The 21,638-nt window shown below is 39.3% G+C and overlaps 2 protein-coding genes across 4 annotated transcripts in view; one reads left to right on the top strand and one right to left on the bottom strand.

The window, feature by feature from the left end:
- Positions 1-5,398, top strand: part of zrsr2 (zinc finger (CCCH type), RNA-binding motif and serine/arginine rich 2) — a 14,418-nt gene extending 9,020 nt beyond the window's left edge. For both annotated transcript variants that reach the window (XM_034194784.1, XM_034194785.1), the window contains exons 8-11: positions 2,382-2,595; positions 3,768-3,823; positions 3,946-4,055; positions 4,163-5,398. In XM_034194784.1, coding sequence (XP_034050675.1) covers positions 2,382-2,595; positions 3,768-3,823; positions 3,946-4,055; positions 4,163-4,995 — 1,213 coding nt within the window. In that variant the 3' untranslated portion in view covers positions 4,996-5,398. The remainder of the gene's footprint in view (positions 1-2,381; positions 2,596-3,767; positions 3,824-3,945; positions 4,056-4,162) is intronic.
- The window catches only part of LOC117531687 (AP-1 complex subunit sigma-2-like), a 26,355-nt gene extending 4,717 nt beyond the window's left edge, over positions 1-21,638 (bottom strand). Inside the window, exons 1-5 of one of the 2 annotated variants that reach the window (XR_004566703.1) lie at positions 21,483-21,638; positions 17,074-17,252; positions 13,731-13,839; positions 13,493-13,630; positions 9,656-9,781 (exon numbers count right to left, since the gene is read on the bottom strand). Coding sequence is in view for 1 of the 2 variants with exons in the window: in XM_034194794.1 (XP_034050685.1) it covers positions 9,734-9,781; positions 13,493-13,630; positions 13,731-13,839; positions 17,074-17,252 (474 nt within the window). In the remaining variant the exon portion in view is untranslated. Of the gene's footprint in view, positions 1-9,295; positions 9,782-13,492; positions 13,631-13,730; positions 13,840-17,073; positions 17,253-21,482 lie in introns of those variants that run through there. The other variant, XM_034194794.1, reaches the window with a different exon arrangement.

Here is a 21,638-nt window from a genome sequence, read left to right as displayed (position 1 = left end):
CGTACCTGCACAAGATGCACGGCATCTTGTCCATCTGTATAGATTCTACTTGTTGCGCTGCGCGTGGAGCTTACAGCTCCATCACGCTGCTCTGTGTGAGCACACGAAAAATGTACACAGTTTGGTATCAGTCAGAAATTGCAACCCAGAATTCTGACATTGTTTACCTACGGTGAAGAATGGATATCGAGTGGCGCATGCTCTGTCTGTGAGGGTGTACTGTGAGCAGGCCAACTAAAGTCGGCTGTCACCCTTTTTACTTTTGTAGCTGTCAGTAGTGTTTCAGGATTAAACAAAAAAGTGATTTTAAAAACTTGTATTTTTTTTCTTTAAAGATAGTAGGGAGACCTACACAGTATTATAGTATAGACTATAGGCAGGTGGTCACAAAATTATGGCTGATCAATGCTTGTGGCTGTGCTTAATTGATTGTCAAGGCGTATAGTACAGCTGAAAAGTCAACCAGTTCACACAACAGATTCACATTTTAACCATATTTCCGATCCGTCAGGCCTGTACTATTATCGGGCAAATGTTGCATTTGACACTCCCAATATGCTGGAAGGTACAAGAGTCCATAAACCACACAAAAGTTTTCAAATTGTAAATCTAACAAGAGGCGCTGCTTCTTTTGATTTCAGTTTAATACAACCCCAATTCCAATGAAGTTGGGACGTTGTGTGAAATTAAAATAAAAACAGAATACAATGATTTTCAAATCCTCTTCAACCTATATTCAATTGAATACACCACAAAGACAAACTGATAGACTTTTTTGTTTTTGTGAAAATATTTACTCATTTTGAAATGGATGCCTGCAACACATTTCAAAAAAGTTGGGACGGAGCAACAAAAGACTGGGAAAGTTGATGAATACTCAAAGAACACCTAAATGGAAACAGGTGAGTGTCATGATTGGGTAACTATAAAAGGAGCATCCCGAAAAGGCTCAGCCATTCACAAGCAAAGATGGGGCGAGGATCACCAGTTTGTAAACAGCTGTGTGAAAAAAAAATAGTCCAACAGTTTAAGAACCATGTTTATCAACGTTCAGTTGCAAGGAATTTAGGGATTCCATCATCTACAGTCCATAATATAATCAGAAGATTCATAGACTCTGGAGAACTTTCTACACCTAAGTGGAAAGGCTGAAAACCAACATTCAGTGCCTGTGATCTTCGATCCCTCAGGCAGCACTGCATTAAAAACCAACATTGTGTAAAGGATCTTACCGCGTGGGCTCAGGAACACTTCAGAAAACCATTGTCAGTTAGCACAGTTCATCGCTACATCTACAAGTGCAAGTTAAAACGCTACCATGCAAAGCGAAAGCCAAACATGAACAGCATCCAGAAACGCTGCAGTCTTCTCTGGGCCCGAGATCATTTGAAATGGACAGACACAAAGTGGAAAAGTGTGTTGTGGTCTGATGAGTCCACATTTCAAATTGTTTTTGGAAATCATGGACGTTGTGTCCTCCAGAAAAAAGAGGAAAAAAACCATCCAGATTGTTACCAGCGCAAAGTTCAGTTCTGTGATGGTATGGGGGTGTGCTAGTGCCCATGGCATGGGCAACTTATATATCCCATTGAAAATATGTGGCGTATTATGAAGCGCAAAATACGACAATGGAGACCCCGGACTGTTGAACAACTGAAGTCGTACATCAAGCAAGAATGGGAAAGAATTCCACCTACAAAACTTCAACAATTAGTGTCCTCAGTTCCCAAACACTTATTGAGTGTTGTTAGAAGGAAAGGTGATGTAACACAGTGGTAAACATACCACTGTCCCAGCTTTTTTTTGAAACGTGTTGCAGGCATTCATTTCAAAATGAGCAAATATTTGCACAAAAACAATAAAGTTTATCGGTTTGAACATTAAATGTCTTGTTTTTGTGGTGTATTCAATTGAATATAGGTTGAAGAGGATTTGCAAATCATTGTATTCTGTTTTTATTTACATTTTACACAACGTCCCAACTTCATTGGAATTGGGGTTGTAGATGCTTTTCCTGAAATATTCCTGAGAATGAAATGTTAATTCAGTCACTGTACAGGTTTATCCTCATCGCGATGAAGCAGTGCTTCTCCTGCAGCTACGCTCCCCACAGACAGCTGCGAAAACAGACCAAGACCATTTTTTACTCTTTTATGCTGCAAAGCCGTGTCCTCTGTTCATATTCAGTTCTAGAAAGAAAGAAATATGTAAAAGTTGAAACACAAAGCCCCCATTACCACGACCAACACCAGCAGTTGCTACGCAAAATGTTTTTGCAGCCTTGGCAGGTCTATTTGTGAATCTGTCAATTAATGAAAGATGAATTAAAAGAAATCCCCCACAATGTGATTGTCAGTTCTCTCTTCTGAATTTGAGTCCAGATGTTCAAGAAAGCACATTTATCCCACATCGAGCCATACTTTGATGATCCGCGGTATGTTTACAACATTTGGAATGGAGGAGTCTTGCCGTGATGATTACGACATTGACGCTTGTTTGGAGCACAGCGAGGAAGAGCTGCAGGAGTATTTCCTTGAGTTCTACCATGACGTCCTACCAGAGTTCAGAAGTGTTGGCAGGGTTGTGCAGTTTAAGGTAAGATATTTTTTGGACACTGTCAAAAAAATGTGTGTTGTACATCTTGCTCGTGGGTTGGACCCTTTTTGCCTTTAAAATGACCTCAACTTCCTTTTACACACACATACATATATGTATAATAGAAAAACTGAAAAATGCATCTTTTTTGGGATTGATGTTATTTCATAATTGGTAGCTTGATTCATTGAATCCAGTATAATTATGTCAATCCAAAAAAAAAAAAGGATTTATAAAACAGAACTTTTGAACTTCTGAGAAGTATGTTGATTGTGCTCTCAATACTTGGTCGTGACTCCTTTTGAATGAATTACTGCACCAGTGTGGCGTAGCATGGAGGCGCTCAGCCTGTGGCATATTGTTTTATGGAAGCCCAGGTTGCTTTGATAGTAGCCTTCAGGTTATCTATATTGTTGAGTCTAGTGTCCCTCATCTTCCTCTTGACCATACCCCATCGATTCTCTGTGGTTCAGGTCAGGCATGTTGGCTGGCCAATCAAATACAGTAACACCATGGTCAGCAAACCATTTACTAGTAGTAGTTTTGGCACTGTGGACAGGTGCCTAGTTCTGTACTTTTTTTTTTTCTCAATAAATTTGCAAAAATCTTTTAAAAAAAAAAGCATTTTTTCACATTGTCATTATGGGGTATTGTGTGTAGACTTCTGAGTGGAAAAATTAATTTCATCCATTTTGGAATAAGTCACTAACATAAATAAATTTGGAGAAAGTAAAGCGCTTTGAACTTTCTGGATGCACTGTATGCTACAGCATCACGGGGAGAGAGACAGACCCATGTGACGTGTGTTGTCCCCCCACCTTGCCGTTGAGTCAAAGGCAGGGTGGGGGTGGTGAAGTGGTGGAATGAAGTCTCTGTGGTATTCCGTCACTGATTTATTCATAGAAATATGAGAAGTACACTTGGACCGTAGAGATTTAATCTTACCAGCTGCTCCTCGGGTATCACAGTTAGAATAAGAGCATTGCGACTTTTTTGGCCATTGACAAGATGTTCAGGAGTAATGTACTGTGTGCGCTGGGACTTAATAAATAATGACCAGTGTACTCTCATGGGCTTAAGTCCATTTGTCGTACAGTCAGCTGTGGCCTAAAAATATTGAGACTGAAATGATTCACTGGTATGCCCTCCCCTCCCCTTTTTTTTTTTTGTAGGTTAGCTGCAATTTTGAACCACACTTGAGAGGAAATGTGTATGTTCAGTTTGCGACGTAAGACTTCACACATCCGCTCAACAACCTTTTCAAAACATGCCAAAACAAAATGAACAATTGAACTGTTATATTTTTGGGGTTAAAGTTCTTTTGTGTTCTGCTGTCTGTATTGTTTCCAGAGAGGAGAAGTGTAAAGAAGCCTTCATCAAGTTCAACGGGAGGTGGTATGCAGGGAAGCAGCTTCACTGTGAGCTCTGTCCTATTACACGGTGGAAGAATGCTATATGTGGTGAGTCACTCCTTCATAAAAACTTACTGCAGAGACAGGCTCACAAAAACTCAGATTTACACTATTTTGTTGCTCCATGAATTCAGTCTTGTTTCTTTATCTGTCAGGATTGTTCGACAGACAGAAGTGCCCCAAGGGAAAGCATTGTAACTTCCTGCATGTATTTCGGAACCCTGGCAATGAATTCTGGGAGGCCGACAGGGACTTGAACATATCACCAGACCAAAGGGGAAATCACAGGGATGGACGGTATTCAGAGCGATACAGGGACAGATCATGGAGGCAACACTTCTACAACAGAAGTCCACCAAGATCAGAGCGATCCCACAGGAAGGGGAGGAGCAGGGAGAGGAGTCGAGAGAGGAGGAACTCCCTCCATCGTCAAGAGGACAAATGGTCGTCCCGATCCAGACACAGTAGCAGCAGAAAAGATGAGCATCGGAGCAGCAGTAGAGACAGGTCAAGGAGTAGGAGTAAAGACAGAGAGCGGCGCAGGTACAGGAGAGAAGACAGATCACACAGGTGCAGGAGCAGAAGTAGAGAAAGAGACGGAGATCGAAAACATAGAGACAGTCGCAGAGAAGAGAGAGACATTTCGAGAAGTTCAAGCAGAGAACAAGATCAAACAGAAAAAAGCAGCAAAAATAGTTCTGTCAGTCCATATAAAAACAAGAAAAACTCAGACGATGGTAACGCCACTCGTCATCGTCACAAACACTCCAAAAAGAGCAAGAAGCGGAGAAAGAAGCATAAAAAGAAAAGCCACTTGACTGAAGAGGTATCTTCATCTGGAGAGTCAGAAGATGATAAAAATTCAGAGGAAGACACTGTAGAGAGTCTTTCTGGAACGAGTCCTCGTCAGCAAGCTGATGTAGAGCTTCATCCAGCGGTTGATGTGGGTAAGATGTCCAGTGCTGACCAGGAGGAAAAGCCTGTCTGACCACATAATCCTCCAGACAGATGTTCCACAGTGTTGACTACAGTACCTTTTGGTTTTCCTTGTTCATAAGTCTGCATGACACAGATGATTATTTATGAGACTGAGTCGAGAGGATTAATTCCATGTGGAACTGACTTGTGCACATGTACATACTGAACTCTTTGGAGGTTTGTCAACTACTGAAGCAGCTGAACTGGCAAGGTTTACAGTGTTGAGTTAAAAAAACAACAAAAAAAAAAACCAGAGTAACAAGGGTTTCCATTTTAAATACATTTATTAATAAGACTCAGTTATTAAATAAAATGTTGGTCAACAGTCAATAAAAAATAGATTTTTTTTAAACAAATCAGAGTTGAACATGTTCAATGAATGCGTATGTAATTTTTTTTATTAAACACACACACACAAAAATCCAGACAAACTGGGACAAACTTGTCGGGTCACCAACCCTGCTCATGGACGTCACCTGCTCTGCTAGTTTTCCAGCTCCACCTACTGCTAATTAAGTCAGGTGTACTCAGCCAATCAAGAGCTATGAACTATCTGGCTTGGCTGGTTGCAGCAGGTACACATGCAAAGTATTCAGAGTTTATCTCCAGGAGCAGTGTGGGTGACTCCTCCTCTAATTAGTCTGTTGGGGACCCACCCTACAGTCAACTGATTGAGCTAATTGGTGTGTGTCCTCTGGCTTCATGGATAGATAAAGCTGGGTATCATCTGCGTAACAATGAAAATTTAAGCAATGCCGTCTAATAATACTGCCTAAGGGAAGCATGTATAAAGTGAATAAAATTGGTCCTAGCACAGAACCTTGTGGAACTCCATAATTAACCTTAGTCTGTGAAGAAGATTCCCCATTTACATGAGCAAATTGTAATCTATTAGATAAATATGATTCAAACCACCGCAGTGCCTTTAATACCTCTGGCATGCTCTAATCTCTGTAATAAAATTTTATGGTCAACAGTATCAAAAGCAGCACTGAGGTCTAAGAACAAGCACAGAGATGAGTCCACTGTCTGAGGCCATAAGATCATTTGTAACCTTCACTAATGCTGTTTCTGTACTATGATGAATTCTAAAACCTGACTGAAACTCTTCAAATAGACCATTCCTCTGCAGATGATCAGTTAGCTCTTTTACAACTACCCTTTCAAGAATTTTTGAGAGAAAAGGAAGGTTGGAGATTGGCCTATAATTAGCTAAGATAGCTGGGTCAAGTGAACCAACTAATAAAGATAGATTGATCATATTTAAGATCGAAGCATTAATTAATGGTAGGGCTTCCTTGAGCAGCCTGGTAGGAATGGGGTCTAATAGACATGTTGATGGTTTGGAGGAAGTAACTCAGTAAATAACTCAGAACAATCGGAGAGAAAGTGTCTAACCAAATACCGGCATCACTGAAAGCAGCCAAAGAGAACGATATCTCTTTGGGATGGTTATGAGTAATTTTTTCTCTAATAGTTAAAATTTTATTGGCAAAGAAAGTCATGAAGTCATTACTAGTTAAAGGTTGGAGATTGGCCTATAATTAGCTAAGATAGCTGGGTCAAGTGATGGCTTTTTAAGTAATGGTTTAATTACTGCCACCTTAAAAGCCTGTGGTACATAGCCAACTAATAAAGATAGATTGATAATATTTAAGATCGAAGCATTAAATAATGGTAGGGCTTCCTTGAGCAGCCTGGTAGGAATGGGGTCTAATAGACATGTTGATGGTTTGGATGAAGTAACTAATGAAAATAACTCAGAACAATCGGAGATAAAGAGCCTAACCAAATACCGGCATCACCGAAAGCAGCCAAAGATAATATGTCTTTGGGATGGTTATGAGTAATTTTTTCTCTAATAGTTACAATTTTATTAGCAAAGAAAGTCATGAAGTCATTACTAGTTAAAGGAATACTTGGCTCAATAGAGCTCTGACTCTTTGTCAGCCTGGCTACAGTGATGAAAAGAAACCTGGGGTTGTTCTTATTTTCTTCAATTAATGATGAGTAGTAAGATGTCCTAGCTTTACGGAGGGCTTTTTTATAGAGCAACAGACTCTTTTTCCAGGCTAAGTGAACATCTTCTAAATTAGTGAGATGCCATTTCCTCTCCAACTTACGGGTTATCTGCTTTAAGCTGCGAGTTTGTGAGTTATACCACAGAGTCAGGCACTTCTGATTTAAGGCTCTCTTTTTCAGAGGAGCTACAGCATCCAAAGTTGTCTTCATTGAGGATGTAAAACTATTGACGAGATACTCTATCTCACTTACAGAGTTTAGGTAGCTACTCTGCACTGTGTTGGTATATGGCATTAGAGAACATAAAGAAGGAATCATATCCTTAAACCTAGTTACAGCACTTTCTGAAAGACTTCTAGTGTAATGAAACTTATTCCCCACTGTTGGGTAGTCCATCAGAGTAAATGTAAATGTTATTAAGAAATGATCAGACAGAAGGGAGTTTTCAGGGAATACTGTTAAGTCTTCAATTTCCATACCATAAGTCAGAACAAGATCTAAGATATGATTAAAGTGGTGGGTGGACTCATTTACATTTTGAGCAAAGCCAATTGAGTCTAATAGTAGATTAAATGCAGTGTTGAGGCTGTCATTCTCAGCATCTGTGTGGATGTTAAAATTGCCCACTATAATTATCTGAGCTAAGCACTAAGTCAGACAAAAGGTCTGAAAATTCACAGAGAAACTCACAGTAACGACCAGGTGGACGATAGATAATAACAAATAAAACTGTTTTTTGGGACTTCCAATTTGGAAGGACAAGACTAAGAGTCAAGCTTTCAAATGAATTAAAGCTCTGTCTGGGTTTTTGATTAATTAATAAGCTGGAATGGAAGATTGCTGCTAATCCTCTGCCCCGGCCCGTGCTACGAACATTCTGGCAGTTAGTGTGACTCGGGGGTGTTGACTCATTTAAACTAACATATTCATCCTGCGTGAACCAGGTTTCTGTAAGGCAGAATAAATCAATATGTTGATCAATTATTATATCATTTACTAACAGGGACTTAGAAGAGAGAGACCTAATGTTTAATAGACCACATTTAACTGTTTTAGTCTGTGGTGCAGTTGAAGGTGCTATATATATATATATATATTTTTTTTTTTTTTTGAATTTTTATGCTTAAATAGATTTTTGCTGGTTATTGGTGGTCTGGGAGCAGGCACCGTCTCTACGGGGATGGGGTAATGAGGGGATGGCAGGGGGAGAGAAGCTGCAGAGAGGTGTGTAAGACTACAACTCTGCTTCCTGGTCCCAACCCTGGATAGTCACGGTTTGGAGGATTTAAGAAAATTGGCCAGATTTCTAGAAATGAGAGCTGCTCCATCCAAAGTGGGATGGATGCCGTCTCTCCTAACAAGACCAGGTTTTCCCCAGAAGCTTTGCCAATTATCTATGAAGCCCACCTCATTTTTTGGACACCACTCAGACAGCCAGCAATTCAAGGAGAACATGCGGCTAAACATGTCACTCCCGGTCCGATTGGGGAGGGGCCCAGAGAAAACTACAGAGTCCGACATTGTTTGAGATGACATCTTGTCATCTCAAAACTCATCTGTTTAAGAACACATGATTTTCATGGGAGTTATGTTGCAGAAGAGAATCAGGTGGCTTCAGCTCACAGAATGGTAGTCATCTGCTTGTCCACATTGATATCAATACACATATATGATAAATACTTTTGCCAGAACAGCTATTTTAAACATGTTTAGAACTTTCCTGAATAAAACTCTGTTCACTATGTTTTACGGCACTAATTTCACCATAGATTACAAATGGTTTCAAGCCCTGATTGGGTATCAGAATATTTGGTGCCAAAAATGTGCTTGATCAGCAATAGTAGACTGGATTACCTCACTTCACTGGCATGAGTCGTCATCATCGCTACTGGTAAAGTAAAACAGTGATCTTTGGTCATAGTGGCATATTAGTTTGTCCAGAGTATTTTAATACACAAAATTTTGTATATTAGGGTCCTTAATATTTGGAGACCATGTAATCTAAAAATGTGTCAAGTAAATGGAAAGAATAAAGATCCTTTAGATTTTAAACAATCTGTTTTGAACAGGACATACCAGATGAGAATTTCTGAAGCAGAATCACTAGTATTAATAGTGCACAGATATAACAATATCAGTGATTCCCACTATTGTCAATTGAAGGACCTTCATATTTATAAATTGTCAAATACTATATAAACAGTATGTAACCTTTTAAAGTCAGTCTTGGAAGCCAAATTGCACATGAACAGCTGATGTGATGATGCATGATCCTAAAATGAATCTGGTTTTCATGTTGATGTCCTCGCTACATTGTACTCTGGAGTTAAGGGTAGTGCATTAGGCCAGTGGTTCTCAACCACAGTTCTCAAGTACCACCAAAACTACGCATTCAGGTGTACTTCCAGTCAAGTACTAACAGACACCTGAATGAGCTCATCAGCTTATGGTGGAACAGATAGAAAATGTGTAGGGTCATGGTACTTGACCAGGATAAAGAACCACTGCATTAGACTACCTGCAAATATCAGCTTGTACATACAGTGGGGGAGACACAAATACCACAGCTGGTACAACATTAAAATAATACTACAGACTAAGACACCACAGGACAATACAGTACATAGTGACTATTATGTGTATAACACTGAAACAGTGACCAGGAGATGAATGAACACGGACATGTTGCCAGATCTTGGTCTGGGAAAACGTGAAGGCAGCATGATCTAGGTCAGCCCAATTTCCTCTAACACACTCCGTGGTGCCTCAGCCTCCTGCAGAGTAGAAAGAAGATACTAAGTGGACAAGACAGACGTTGGCTGTTCAAACAGTCAGGTCCATTAGTATTTGGACGGTGACAATTTTTGTCAATTCTGTAGACTAACAATGGAGTTAAGTGAAACTAGATGATTACACATGAAGAGCAGAAATTAACCTTTAATTCAAGGAGGTAAAAATACCACAACCATTTAGGAATTAGACAGTGTCTCCATTTTCAGAGCCCGTAAGTGGACATTTACAACAATCATTAATAAACCAACAATATAATGCTGCACAATAAATCTGGATAAGGTTGTTCTCTCCATTCTTCTGTGGATGTGATAGGAAGGTAGAAACTTTGTTCTGTCATGGTGGACCTGTGTACCATGGTGCACTTGTGGACCTGACTAGATTCTCATTTAAACCCATGCACATCTTGTTTTATAGAGCAAATTATACATATAGCTCAAGGTGATTAATTTTATGCACATGGCAGATTTATTTTGGTCTTGATAAATGCTCTGGGCAAATAAAGTCAAATCACTGAAGAGGCAACATCAGACAATCGGGGATTACACGACTCAAGGAGGAAACAGTCTGAATGAGAGAACTGTTTAAGTGAATGTTTTGTAGTTCAGTGACCAGTGTTCTAAATTGGCTTTTAGTCTTCTGGTGAAGCATTTGCTGGGAAAGCTTTGATGTTACAAGGTTTCATCTTGCAACACTAAATAGAACAGTACACACACCCTCAAACATTTGACCTCAGTCTCATATTACAGACACAATACAATTTGGAAAGACAGTAAAAATAAATCCAGAGGAAGGTTATTTGTATGTACATTATAAGAGATGCTTGCCTTAGCCACCATGGCTATGTGCTAGGTATTAGCAGTCAAGTTTACAGCATAGACTACCTGCATTGGTCATTTGACAAATTTGATCCCCACACTGCCACGCAATTCGTCATGCCAATGCGTCCTGCTTGACGCCATGCTATATAAAATAATCATTTCTTAGCTGGTGATGCATTTGTTCTCAGAACTTGGCTGATGAAACCATTCTCTCATCGCTCCCAGAATCACAGATTGATAAGAAATTAACGACACTACCAACACATAAGTGTCAAAGTTACCAAATATACACCTGGAACATCAAACCTATAATACAGCACAATATCCATCACCATAGGTTAAACTTGAGGTCTCAAACCGGCTCCAGAAAGCTTTCTGTGCAACCACCCACTCCAGCAGGTGATTTCACTGATTAACATCACTTTGAGCAGGTGAAATCAGTTATTCAGTGAAATCCCCTGCTGGAGTGGGTGGTTGCACAGAAAGCCTGCACTCTCTCTGCCCTTTCTGGAACCGGTTTGAGACCTCTGGGTTAAACAGTTATCAGTAGTATAGGAATGCAACTACTTCACCGGGATAATTCCCTACCCTTTACGACAAATGAAGCAGGTCCGTTAGCATACAAAAGATGTGCCTCCCCCTACATGGGACTGACGGCTGAAAGTCTCCTCTGAACAACTAGGCAACTGGAATAAAATACCTTGCCCAAATATCCAACTGGTGTGAATGGGAATCCAACAGTCTCCAACTTAAAACCTAATAAAAAGATTAATCTGTTTAAGAAAACTTACAATGCTTGATCGTGAAACATCTCTAAATAACGTCTTAAGATCAGGAACGTCATAAAAATTCCCAGAATCACAGAGAAATTATCTACAGCTACAGGTTGTCTCATGCATGTTGTGTAGTGGAGATTACATCTGCAATTATGTCTGTTGTTCATTTGGCTGCTCCCGGTTTTTGTTCGGGGTCGCCACAGCGGATACAACCAGATCCACATTGGTAACTGCCACAAGTTTTACGCCGGATGCCCTTCCTGATGCAACTCCAGTTTTACCTGGAGAAACACACACAGCCGCTGGTGTTCCAAAGAGGTCTCCTATCCAAGCACTAACCAGATCCTGCTCTGCTTAGCTTCTGAGATCTGACGGGATCAGGCTGACACAGAGCAGACCGGCTGCATTTGCAATCTTGTCTGAAAGGTAATTATATATATTGTAATGAATTGGTAAAACAGTTGCATTTTCATTCCTTCTCATGAGTTAGATAATGCATCTGTAACATCTTGTCATAATCTAATTTCAAGTTCAGATGCCCTGCACGCAATGACACGCATTAACATGCAGTTTTTTCCAATAGGTTGTGCAATGTTCAGGACTAGTTCATACAAGTGGCACAAAATTAATGTGTGCCAGAAATTTTGAACATTTTAAAACATTTGCGCACTGGCACACACCTGTGCACAGTTCACACACAGTTTACGATGAGTTTACTCATTGGCACACAAGATTGTGTGCCAGTGCGGTAGGGCTGTTCATGTTATATAGTGAAAAAATAAAAGTTGTGAGAGACTTCGGGCCACATGTTGTTTTTGTTCCACTTGGGGTGTTATACGTGCAGACCAAATTTGAACTCAATAAGGTAAGATTTAGAGGTCCCCCAGAGTGACACATTTTCCTCTCCCTCCGCTGGCAAGAAAACGTCACCCTACCCTAACGGGAGAAGACTGATGCCATTATTTTTCTTTTACAGGTACATGTGATGGCTTCTAATTGCAAAAAGTGGTGGCTGATTGGTCACCCAGAGGAGAACATTACTGGAAGTTGTCTACCTTTTTTCTTTGTTTGGGGAAAACTTGCTTTGTGGGGGACCCCTAAACAGTGTCTGATTACAGTCAAATTTGGCACAGATCTTTTATTTCATTAGTGGAACAAGAATAACATGTGGCCCAAAAGATTTTGAACATTTGACATTTTGAACACGTCTACAGTGCGGGGATCAAATTCGTATAAGTGTCAAGGTGCCTTTACGAATAATGATTGCCAACTGTCTGGAACCACCTCCCACAGGCATACAGGATTCCCATCATGTCCCACAGGGTTGTCATTAATAATTGATCAGATTTTACTGGGGCATATTCTCCAGTAACAATGGGCCTAACAAGAAATGCACTCTTCATTATTGCATCATGACACAGGCAGAGTAAGCGCTGCCAACATGGTGACACCTACAGCTGCACTTTTTGTGCTTTAAAACGACTCCTCTTTGTCTACAAAAAAACCTATTAGTGCAGCAGATAAGAGAATATTTAAAGTGGAATCCTGCAAATGGTGATAAAAGCATCAAATTCGGCAGAAATACTCGTACTCCTCAGACAATCCTCTTACCAAAATTGGAGCAACTTTTGACCCCTGTACAAACTGAAACTGACCTTTGTCACCATTCTTGCTGTTTTTTTTTATCTCGTAACTCCATAGAATTCAGTCACAGATAGTCCAAACTATACCTTTATTGAATCTTTATGATCAGGTAAATAATGTGGAATATTTTTCAATATGATTGGAGCATCTTTTAATTTTGAACTCTGTGTAATTCTTCAACTGACCGCTACCTGACCACCAACTGAAAAGTCAAGTGGCCAATCGTTTTTTTCCAAAAGAGGATTGTCTAAGGAGTATTTATTCCGAATTTGATGCTGTTATCACCATTTGCATGATTGTTTCAGTTATCTGCTGCACTATATGGGTAATTTCACGTAGAGTTTCTTCAGTATACATACAGTCTATGATTTTAAATAATTACTGTACACTTTAATACTGGGAGGGTTGTCTGGGAGGTCAAATTGTACACACACTGTGTTGATGAACAGTGTACCTCCTGCAGCAGGTCGGCCTGCTCAATGGCCTTCAGCACATTCTTCTTGGACGTCTCCTGAGCTTCTCCACCCAGCAGAAACTCATCGAGGATAAAGTAAGCTTTCTCAAAGTTGAAAATAATATCCAGCTCGCACACCTGTGAGGCAGCATTGCCACAAACAGCGTGTAAGAGGAACTTCTGTTTGGAACCTTCAACAATACTCAAAGTTATCAAGTGTGCTTATTAAATGACTCACACTGCCAAAGTATTTATCCAACAGCTCCACATATCTGTGGATGACCTCCAGGGTGATCAGCTCATTATCCTGATCCTCTACTGCACAGCAGAAATACAGACTAGCATATCTACAACATAAAAGAAAAACAAGTCAGTAAATGGGCCAACAGAAGTGACACAGAAAACAAGAGACAACATTAAAATGGATGAACAAACAAAACTGACAATAATTCCATTAAAGATTATAAATGTGGTGAAAAACTCATACTTCAGTGAAAAAAAGGTTTTAGTCACAAGGTTCTCTAACAACGCTAACGCAGCCACTATTAGTACCATTTTACACATCACTTTGAGCATGCTTTTATATCCACCCATATAGTTGCAAACACATGGGTGTGTTAATTGTTCATCAGTGTGGCTGATGTGCACATCACTCTGATAACTTCATGTTTTCACACTACTGATGGTTCCTTACGTCACCTCTACGCATTGGCGGAGGCGCAATAGTTGTAGAAACCTGAGAACGCCAGCCAGGATTTTTGTGACGCACCACAGATTGAGGGTCATCTCACTTTTGATACGTCTGAACGTGGGTGTGGAGAAGGACGTATGCCACATTTTGGTGCATATGAACGCTTTGTACATGAGGCCCCACAATTCATGTTGTAAAAGAATATAATTAGAATGAATGTATAAATGTTGCAAAACATAATTCTGCTCTAACAATAATACTGAAAGATCTCTGAGGGCCCTTCCACCCCTGCACAGTTGTACAATGGTTTAGTCCAGGCGCACAGGCGACCCCACACACACACACACACACACACACACACACACACACACACCCCCCCCAAACGGGATCTGACAGAAAGAGGAGGTATTTAGTAGTGCTGAAACAACTAATCGATTTAATTGATTATTAAAATAGTTGTCAACTAATTTAGTCATCAAATAGTTGCTAAATAACTTTGTTTTACCGCAAATGTTTCATTTCTTCCATATAAATCAACTGTTTCTGCAGCGCGGCTTTGCTTTGAACCTTGAACCAATCGAAGCAGTGATTTGCAGATCGAATCAACAAAGCTGCTTCGATCTGGTGCTTTGTTGATTCAGTGTTTTATTTTGCTTATCTCAATTTTTCCCCCACTAAAACCCCAAAGAGCATATGTCTGTGAGTAACATTTACCTTTTTATCTTAATCTGACCTGTTCTGGTCTTCTGAAACAGTTGATAGATGTATTTTATAACTTAAAAACGGGACCGATGCTAACGCGTTAGCTTGTCTATGGCGTTTTTAACGCTGAAGTTAGCATTAAGCTGTTGCAGCTGTCTGCACATGTTTTCTGTATAATAATTCATGGCTCAGCGTTTGTTGTAAAAGAGTCAAATGTATTACAAATTGTAATATTTTATTAATTTATTTGTATTTATATATCAATAATAATAATAATAATAGAAACAACAACAACAATAATAGTAATAATAACTAATAATGCCACAATACAGTTTTAGAGAAACAGACAAAAATAATCTGATAAAGCAAAACAGAAAAGATTAAACCAAGTAACAATGAACATAAATAAATATAGAAATAACTGTTTCCTGTGAACACCTAGTGACTCTTAAACCTCCAATTCATCCCTGTTTTATTAAGTTTAATCACAATCTGTTTCGGTCAAACCACATCTAAGCTGTGTTTTTACACAAGAAAAAACTAAAATGCAGTAAACTGCACATTTGTGTCTTTTTTCAAGAAAATATCTTATTAAATATAACATATTACACTTTCGTCAGGCCTTTAAAATACTTTAGTGGACTCTTGCTGTAATATGTTGTCAGTGGTTGAGATAGTTGCTGTAGGCATCTAAACATGATGGAAATCTCTTTGTGGTGTGTCGGTGATGTATGTATGTGCAAAATAAAACAAAACATTACTCCAGGTATGTTTTTGACGAGAATATAACATAACTTTGTTACAAGGTCAAATGTTGATATTGTGTGACAAAGGCCTTTTAATAATAATTCACTGAAAGAAGTAATGGCAAAACTCACATGCAAGTAAAAAAAACCCAAAACAATTAATCGAAAAAATAACCGACCAATGAACTGATTAGTAAGATAATCGTTAGTTGCAGCCCTAATGTTTAGGCTGAAATAAAATGTCTTTCCTAAAAAATCAAAGTACGGTTTTCAAAAAAGAGAAAAAAGGACAGGGAAATAAAACTAAACGAGGGAAGGCAGCAGCTAACCAAATTATTTGAAAAGAGAGGTGAGCTTGAAAGCTAGCTATATTGAGTTGGGGGGTCTGGAGGACCAAACTGCACCATTTTTCTAAATGGTGCAGTTTGGTCCCCCAGACCCCCCAACTCAATATTGCTCCCCCAACTTTAAAAAGGGTTCTGACTCCCAGGTGTGATGTATACATGATGTAGACCTGGTTTGACTACACATTAGAAATTTGGTGTTTGCGTTAATAAAAAAAGAACGGGGGGGGGGGGGGGTGTTCTTCAATATGGCTAGTACCTAGGGCCCAGAATGAATTGAAAGAAGAATGAATGGAAAAATGTACCGAGACATTCTTGATAAAAATTTGCTGCCACCTACCAGGATGATGAAGATGAAATGAGGATGGACATGACAATGATCCTAAACACACAGCCAAGAAAACTCTCAACTGGTTTCCCAGAATGAAAATAAATCTGCTAGAATGGCCCAGCTAATCACCTGACTTTATTCCCATAGAAAATCAACACAAAGAACTAAAAATCAGAGTTCATGTAAAAGGTTCAGGGAACCTTTAAGATTTGAAAAGGTTTTGTGTGCGGAAGAACGGGCCAAAATCACACACACGAGTGATGTATGCGATTAGTTACTCCACACAGGAGGTATCATGAAGCTGTCATTACCAAAAGAGGCTTTTGTACGAAGTATTAAATAAAGTTCAGTAAGCATGTTCAGTACTTTTTCCCCTGTAATTCCCTTTTATTACACGCAACTTAATTTCTATATTTATTTGTTTTGGATTCTTTGCATATATGATTACTTGGGTTGCTACAACTTCTGGTGACAATTTCATGTCAACAGCACCTTTAGAAATATATTTACTAAGGAAAATGTGTTCAACTTTCTCCAAGACCCTCTTAGAACACTTAGCTTCAGTGACTAGAAGGCTGAATAATTGAATACTGTGATTTAGTGTCAACTGGCAGGTTTTTTTTTTGTGATCAGTATAAGCTGGCTCTTTGTCATATCCAACACCAAGCAAATCAACCATAAACAACAAACAAATAAAGCACACACTGCTGATATAGGAGACTGTAAATTTAACCCAGCAATATCCTACACTTCCACTCTTCATTCACCTCTTGTAGACAATCTTGAGGTCCCTCCACTCCAAGAAGCTGCACATCTTAGGTTTCCTGGCCAGTATGGTCTGGACCAGGTCTCTGGAGATCTTCTTCCTCTCCTTATCGGACAAAGGCACATACCATTTTTGTAACCGTAGCTTTCCCTGCCGGCTGAACAACAGCATGAACTGCATCTAATGAAAAAAAGATTCAGTTCAGTTGGACTCTGGCCCATAAAAACAAAAACTTGTTACTTCATTATTTCAGTGACAGAGTCTGACAATCTGGAATGAAATGGCATTAAAACTTTAGCAAATACCTTAATTTCAATTTTTACATGGTTAATTACGACTCTTTTTTGTTTATCTGATTGTCAGTCTAGAGATCTTGATGTGTCCCGACTGCACACCTCTGACATATATTGAATTTTTGGAGCATTATTTATACTAATTCACTCTTCTCATCACTGCATGATGATAAAGGCACAATTTAGGAGGTTTAGTTGCAATTTTCTGATTTTAGGAAGCTGGCACAGCACACTCATACAACCCTAAAATACTTTAAAAAAAGACATAAGTTTACAGAAGTGTTGTTGCATGAGGCCCATTGTTAATAGATTGCTCAAATACATCAAATCTGAACAAATATGCCTTAAGTCATGTGACAAAATTTATAAGCACGCAATGATTAATAGAATATTAAATTAACCAACAAATATTGCGACAGTTGATATTATCATTTCCAGTCATTTAAAAAAACCTCTTGATTTCAACTTGTTAAACATGAATACTTATGATTTATTTGACTTGTTTCTTGACTCCTCTGTGACAGTAAGCTGACCATCTCTGAAGGCATTATCTTCAGCTCTGAAGAACACTGATCAAAATTTTCAACATTTTATGGACCAAACAACTAATCAATTAATCTGTCAATTATTTTCAAGACTGATTATGAAAATAATCACTTGCTGCAACCCTAATTAATAGAGCCCAACCGATATGGATTTTTTGAGGCCAATGGCGATAACGATATTTGGACGAAAAAAATGCTGATGAACGATAAATCGGCTGATTTGCAGATAGATCAGCCAATATTATTACTATTTTTTAAATGAATAAAATGTTCTTTTTTGGACCCTTGACAAAAAAGGTATGAGCTAAAAGCTGAAGCTTTTTCCTCATATTGATTAACTTTATAACAGAGAAGAATTTTCAAGTTCAAAAAATGCAATCAAGAATCAAACCTTTGTGAAATTAGCAAATAAAAAAGTCCCTTCGGCTGCTCCCTTGTTTGCACTCGGGGTCGCCACAGCAAATCCAAGGTGGATCTGCATGTTGAATTGGCACAAGTTTTACGCCAGATGACCTTCCTGTCGCAACTCCACATTACATGGAGAAATGTGGCAGGGGTGGGATTTGAACCCGGAACCTTCTGAACTGAAACCAAGCACATTAACCACTTGGCCACCGCCCCTGTGAAATTAGCAAATACATATCCTTAAAAAGAGTTGTGAAATACATCTGATCTTATACCTCTTGTTGCTGCAACTTAGATATAGGTTCAGGATAAGGATATAGATCCTTATAAACTTACATGTATGCTTTTGTCAGCCGATTAGTGCAGTGTGACGGCGAACTACGGGGGCAGGTGATGAACACAATTAAGCAGGGGTGTAATCAGCTCTCAGTTGAATGGAGTCTGAGCGCCATCTACTGGACAAACGGTGCAAGTACATTTTACATTGCTGACACAAATATTATTTCCGTAAGTGTTCTGTTTATGAGAAATTATCAGCGTTCTATCGGCAAAATTTTGGCCGATAGTGAGTACTTTGAAAAGGGCTTATATCGGCCGATAATATCGGCTGGCCGATATATCCGTCGGGCTCTACTAATTAACACTTGATCCAGTCAATATGAATAATGTGCCTGACCTGTATTTAAGAGCCAATATTTTTAAAGTTCAGGCAGGTTTACATCATAGGGTGCGATTCAAGCCGACTCGGATTTCAACTAAACTTGGCTCAGAGATGGAACCTACCAAGAAACAAACTTTCCCAAAATTTCTCAACCAAAAACCAAATGGTGACCTTGCCAAGGGTCATCAAAGTTCAAGGCAAAAATACACAAAAACTGATATTTCATTAAATTCCCATCTTTCAAGTGGTGTAACATTCAGTGCCATCAAGTCCCCAAATGACATAGGAAGGCAAACTCTTTCAGCTTATATACATATTTGGTTGGGGGATCAATGGCGCTTAATATAGGGGGCGCTCAAAGTCTGGTCTTTTTGCAAAACTGACTGTATTTAAAGGCCCATAACCCTCTGCGCCATCAAGACCCCAAACAGATTTCAATGTTATCAACGAATATAGACCCAACTCTATCAAATGCAACTGAAAACATATTGTGGTCTTGATGGCGCTGGCCACCAGGGGGTGTCAAAGTACTCGACTTGTCCAATTCTGAGCAGGTTTAGCACCACCTGGTGGCACTAAACTTGTGCTAAATCAGCCTTTTTTTATGAAATTTGCAGGAGTGGATAAAGTAACATCTCTACTTTATATAACAGTTGGCAGAATATTGGGGACTCCTCTTATACTGGTTTGATATCCCTTTATAATCAGGTCATTGAACACATACTCGCTAACCCAACTGCATGAATTACCACATAAATGCATGTATGATCTGATATTTTCTTTTGATTCTTCTTTTATTTACAGTCAATAGGCCACGAACACCAGTCTGTTTTTGACTGGTGTTCGTGGCCTATTGACTGTAAATGGATGGATATGTAGTGACGTGAAGATGTCTGGAGTTTATACTTGATGTGGACATGTCCTGTCTCTGGCAGCCAGCCTGTGAGCAGGACTTATGTCCCTTTTGTCCTTTATTTCACAATTATTACAGAGTTTTGAGGGGAGAACGAGCAGCACCACAGCAGCAGCCAGTTTTTTTTCTTTGCTCACATGTGCGCGTGATAATTTTAGGATAATTTTATTAACTATACAGATGTATAATAATGGTGACTGGTTTATAACACAATGATGACAGAGTTGGAGGGGAGAGTGAGGAACCACAGCAGCAGCCAGTTTTTTTTTTTGTTCAGATGTACACGCGCGAACGAATCATCTGTGAAGATAATTTTATTAACTACACAGATGTATAATAAAACAAATGGTGACTGGTTTATAACACATTGATGACAGAGTTTGAGGGGAGAGTGAGGAACCGCAGCAGCAGCCAGTTTTTTGTTTGTTTGTTTTTTCTTTGTTTACATGTGCACGCGCGAACGGGACAGGAGGTCCTCAAACTTTTTCCGTGAAGAGGTGGAAGTACCGCTGAAAGCTGCCATCATCCAGACGCAGCTCCTGCATCAAATAATGAAACTCCCCGAATTGGGAACGTCTCATGAGGATGTTGTGAACTAAGAGACGGCGCCGCTGGTGACGTTTTTCAGCTTTCCACAACAAATAGAGCACAGCAACTTGCTCCGTGTGATCAAGGTCCGTCATATTGACTTGATGGCGAGCGGAATGGAAGCTCCTCCTATTTTATGACGCATTGGGGTGAATTTCCACAGCGAAAGCAGAGTGACACACCGGGCGATGGTGGTGCGTCCATCGCCAGGCGAGGGACGGAAATTTGTGGCGTTGCGTGCCGTCCAGTGTGAACGCAGCATAAAACGTCAGAAAATGGTGAAAAAAAAAAAAATCTGCGTTCTACAAAGCCCAAGATGATGCCTTCAAATGTCTTGTTCTGTCCACAGCCCAGAGATATTCACCTGACTGCAAGACAGCAGTAAATGAGAAAAAAATAAACCAGAAAGTATTCACATTTAATAAGATAATATCACAGATAATTTGGATTTTTCAAAAATGATAACTGATCAAAGTAGTGATCCAATTAATTTAATAATCACTGAATAATTGCAGCTTTGCAGTTGTTAATATTGCATCTTTAATGTATTTTTAAGCATTTACAGCATAAATGATTACACAAATGCCCATGCTTCTCTCTTTACTGAGTGCACCAAATCACATTACTAAACAGAGGATGAGAACGATAAAAGACGAACACAATTTTATCTGGAAAATGTTAAATAAAAAACAGGTGTTTTTGATGTAAGAAGAGGTCGAACGTAAATACCAACCTGACATTTAACTTTTCACAATCAGACAAAAGTCACTTTAAAACGATCAACTCGATTACACCTCGATTGCGTGAAATTATGATGCTTCGATTTCAACAGAAAACCAGATGAAAACAAAAGCTGTACTTTATTAACAGCATCTCCACGCATGTACACAGTTTATATTTTGGTGTAGTATAAGATAGCATGACGCTAAATGGACAAAAAAAAATCACTCATCCTGCGACGCTAATTTAGCTACAGCAGATTAATAATATAATTGCTCTGGTTACCTTCAAACTGGCTTTCGCTTTTGTCCCTCAAACGACTGAAATATCTCAAAAAACAATCTTATTTCATCGACTCAAGGGGAACAAACTACGAGACTGTAGGTTAACTAGAGGCTAAATAGCTGCTAGCAGATATGACTGAAACTCGTAGCGGCGCTG

This window comes from Thalassophryne amazonica, chromosome 2, assembly GCF_902500255.1.
Source record: "Thalassophryne amazonica chromosome 2, fThaAma1.1, whole genome shotgun sequence".
Lineage (NCBI taxonomy): Eukaryota > Metazoa > Chordata > Actinopteri > Batrachoidiformes > Batrachoididae > Thalassophryne > Thalassophryne amazonica.
The sequence above is the reverse complement of the archived record's forward strand: the minus strand, read 5'-3'. Positions and strand labels throughout refer to the sequence as shown.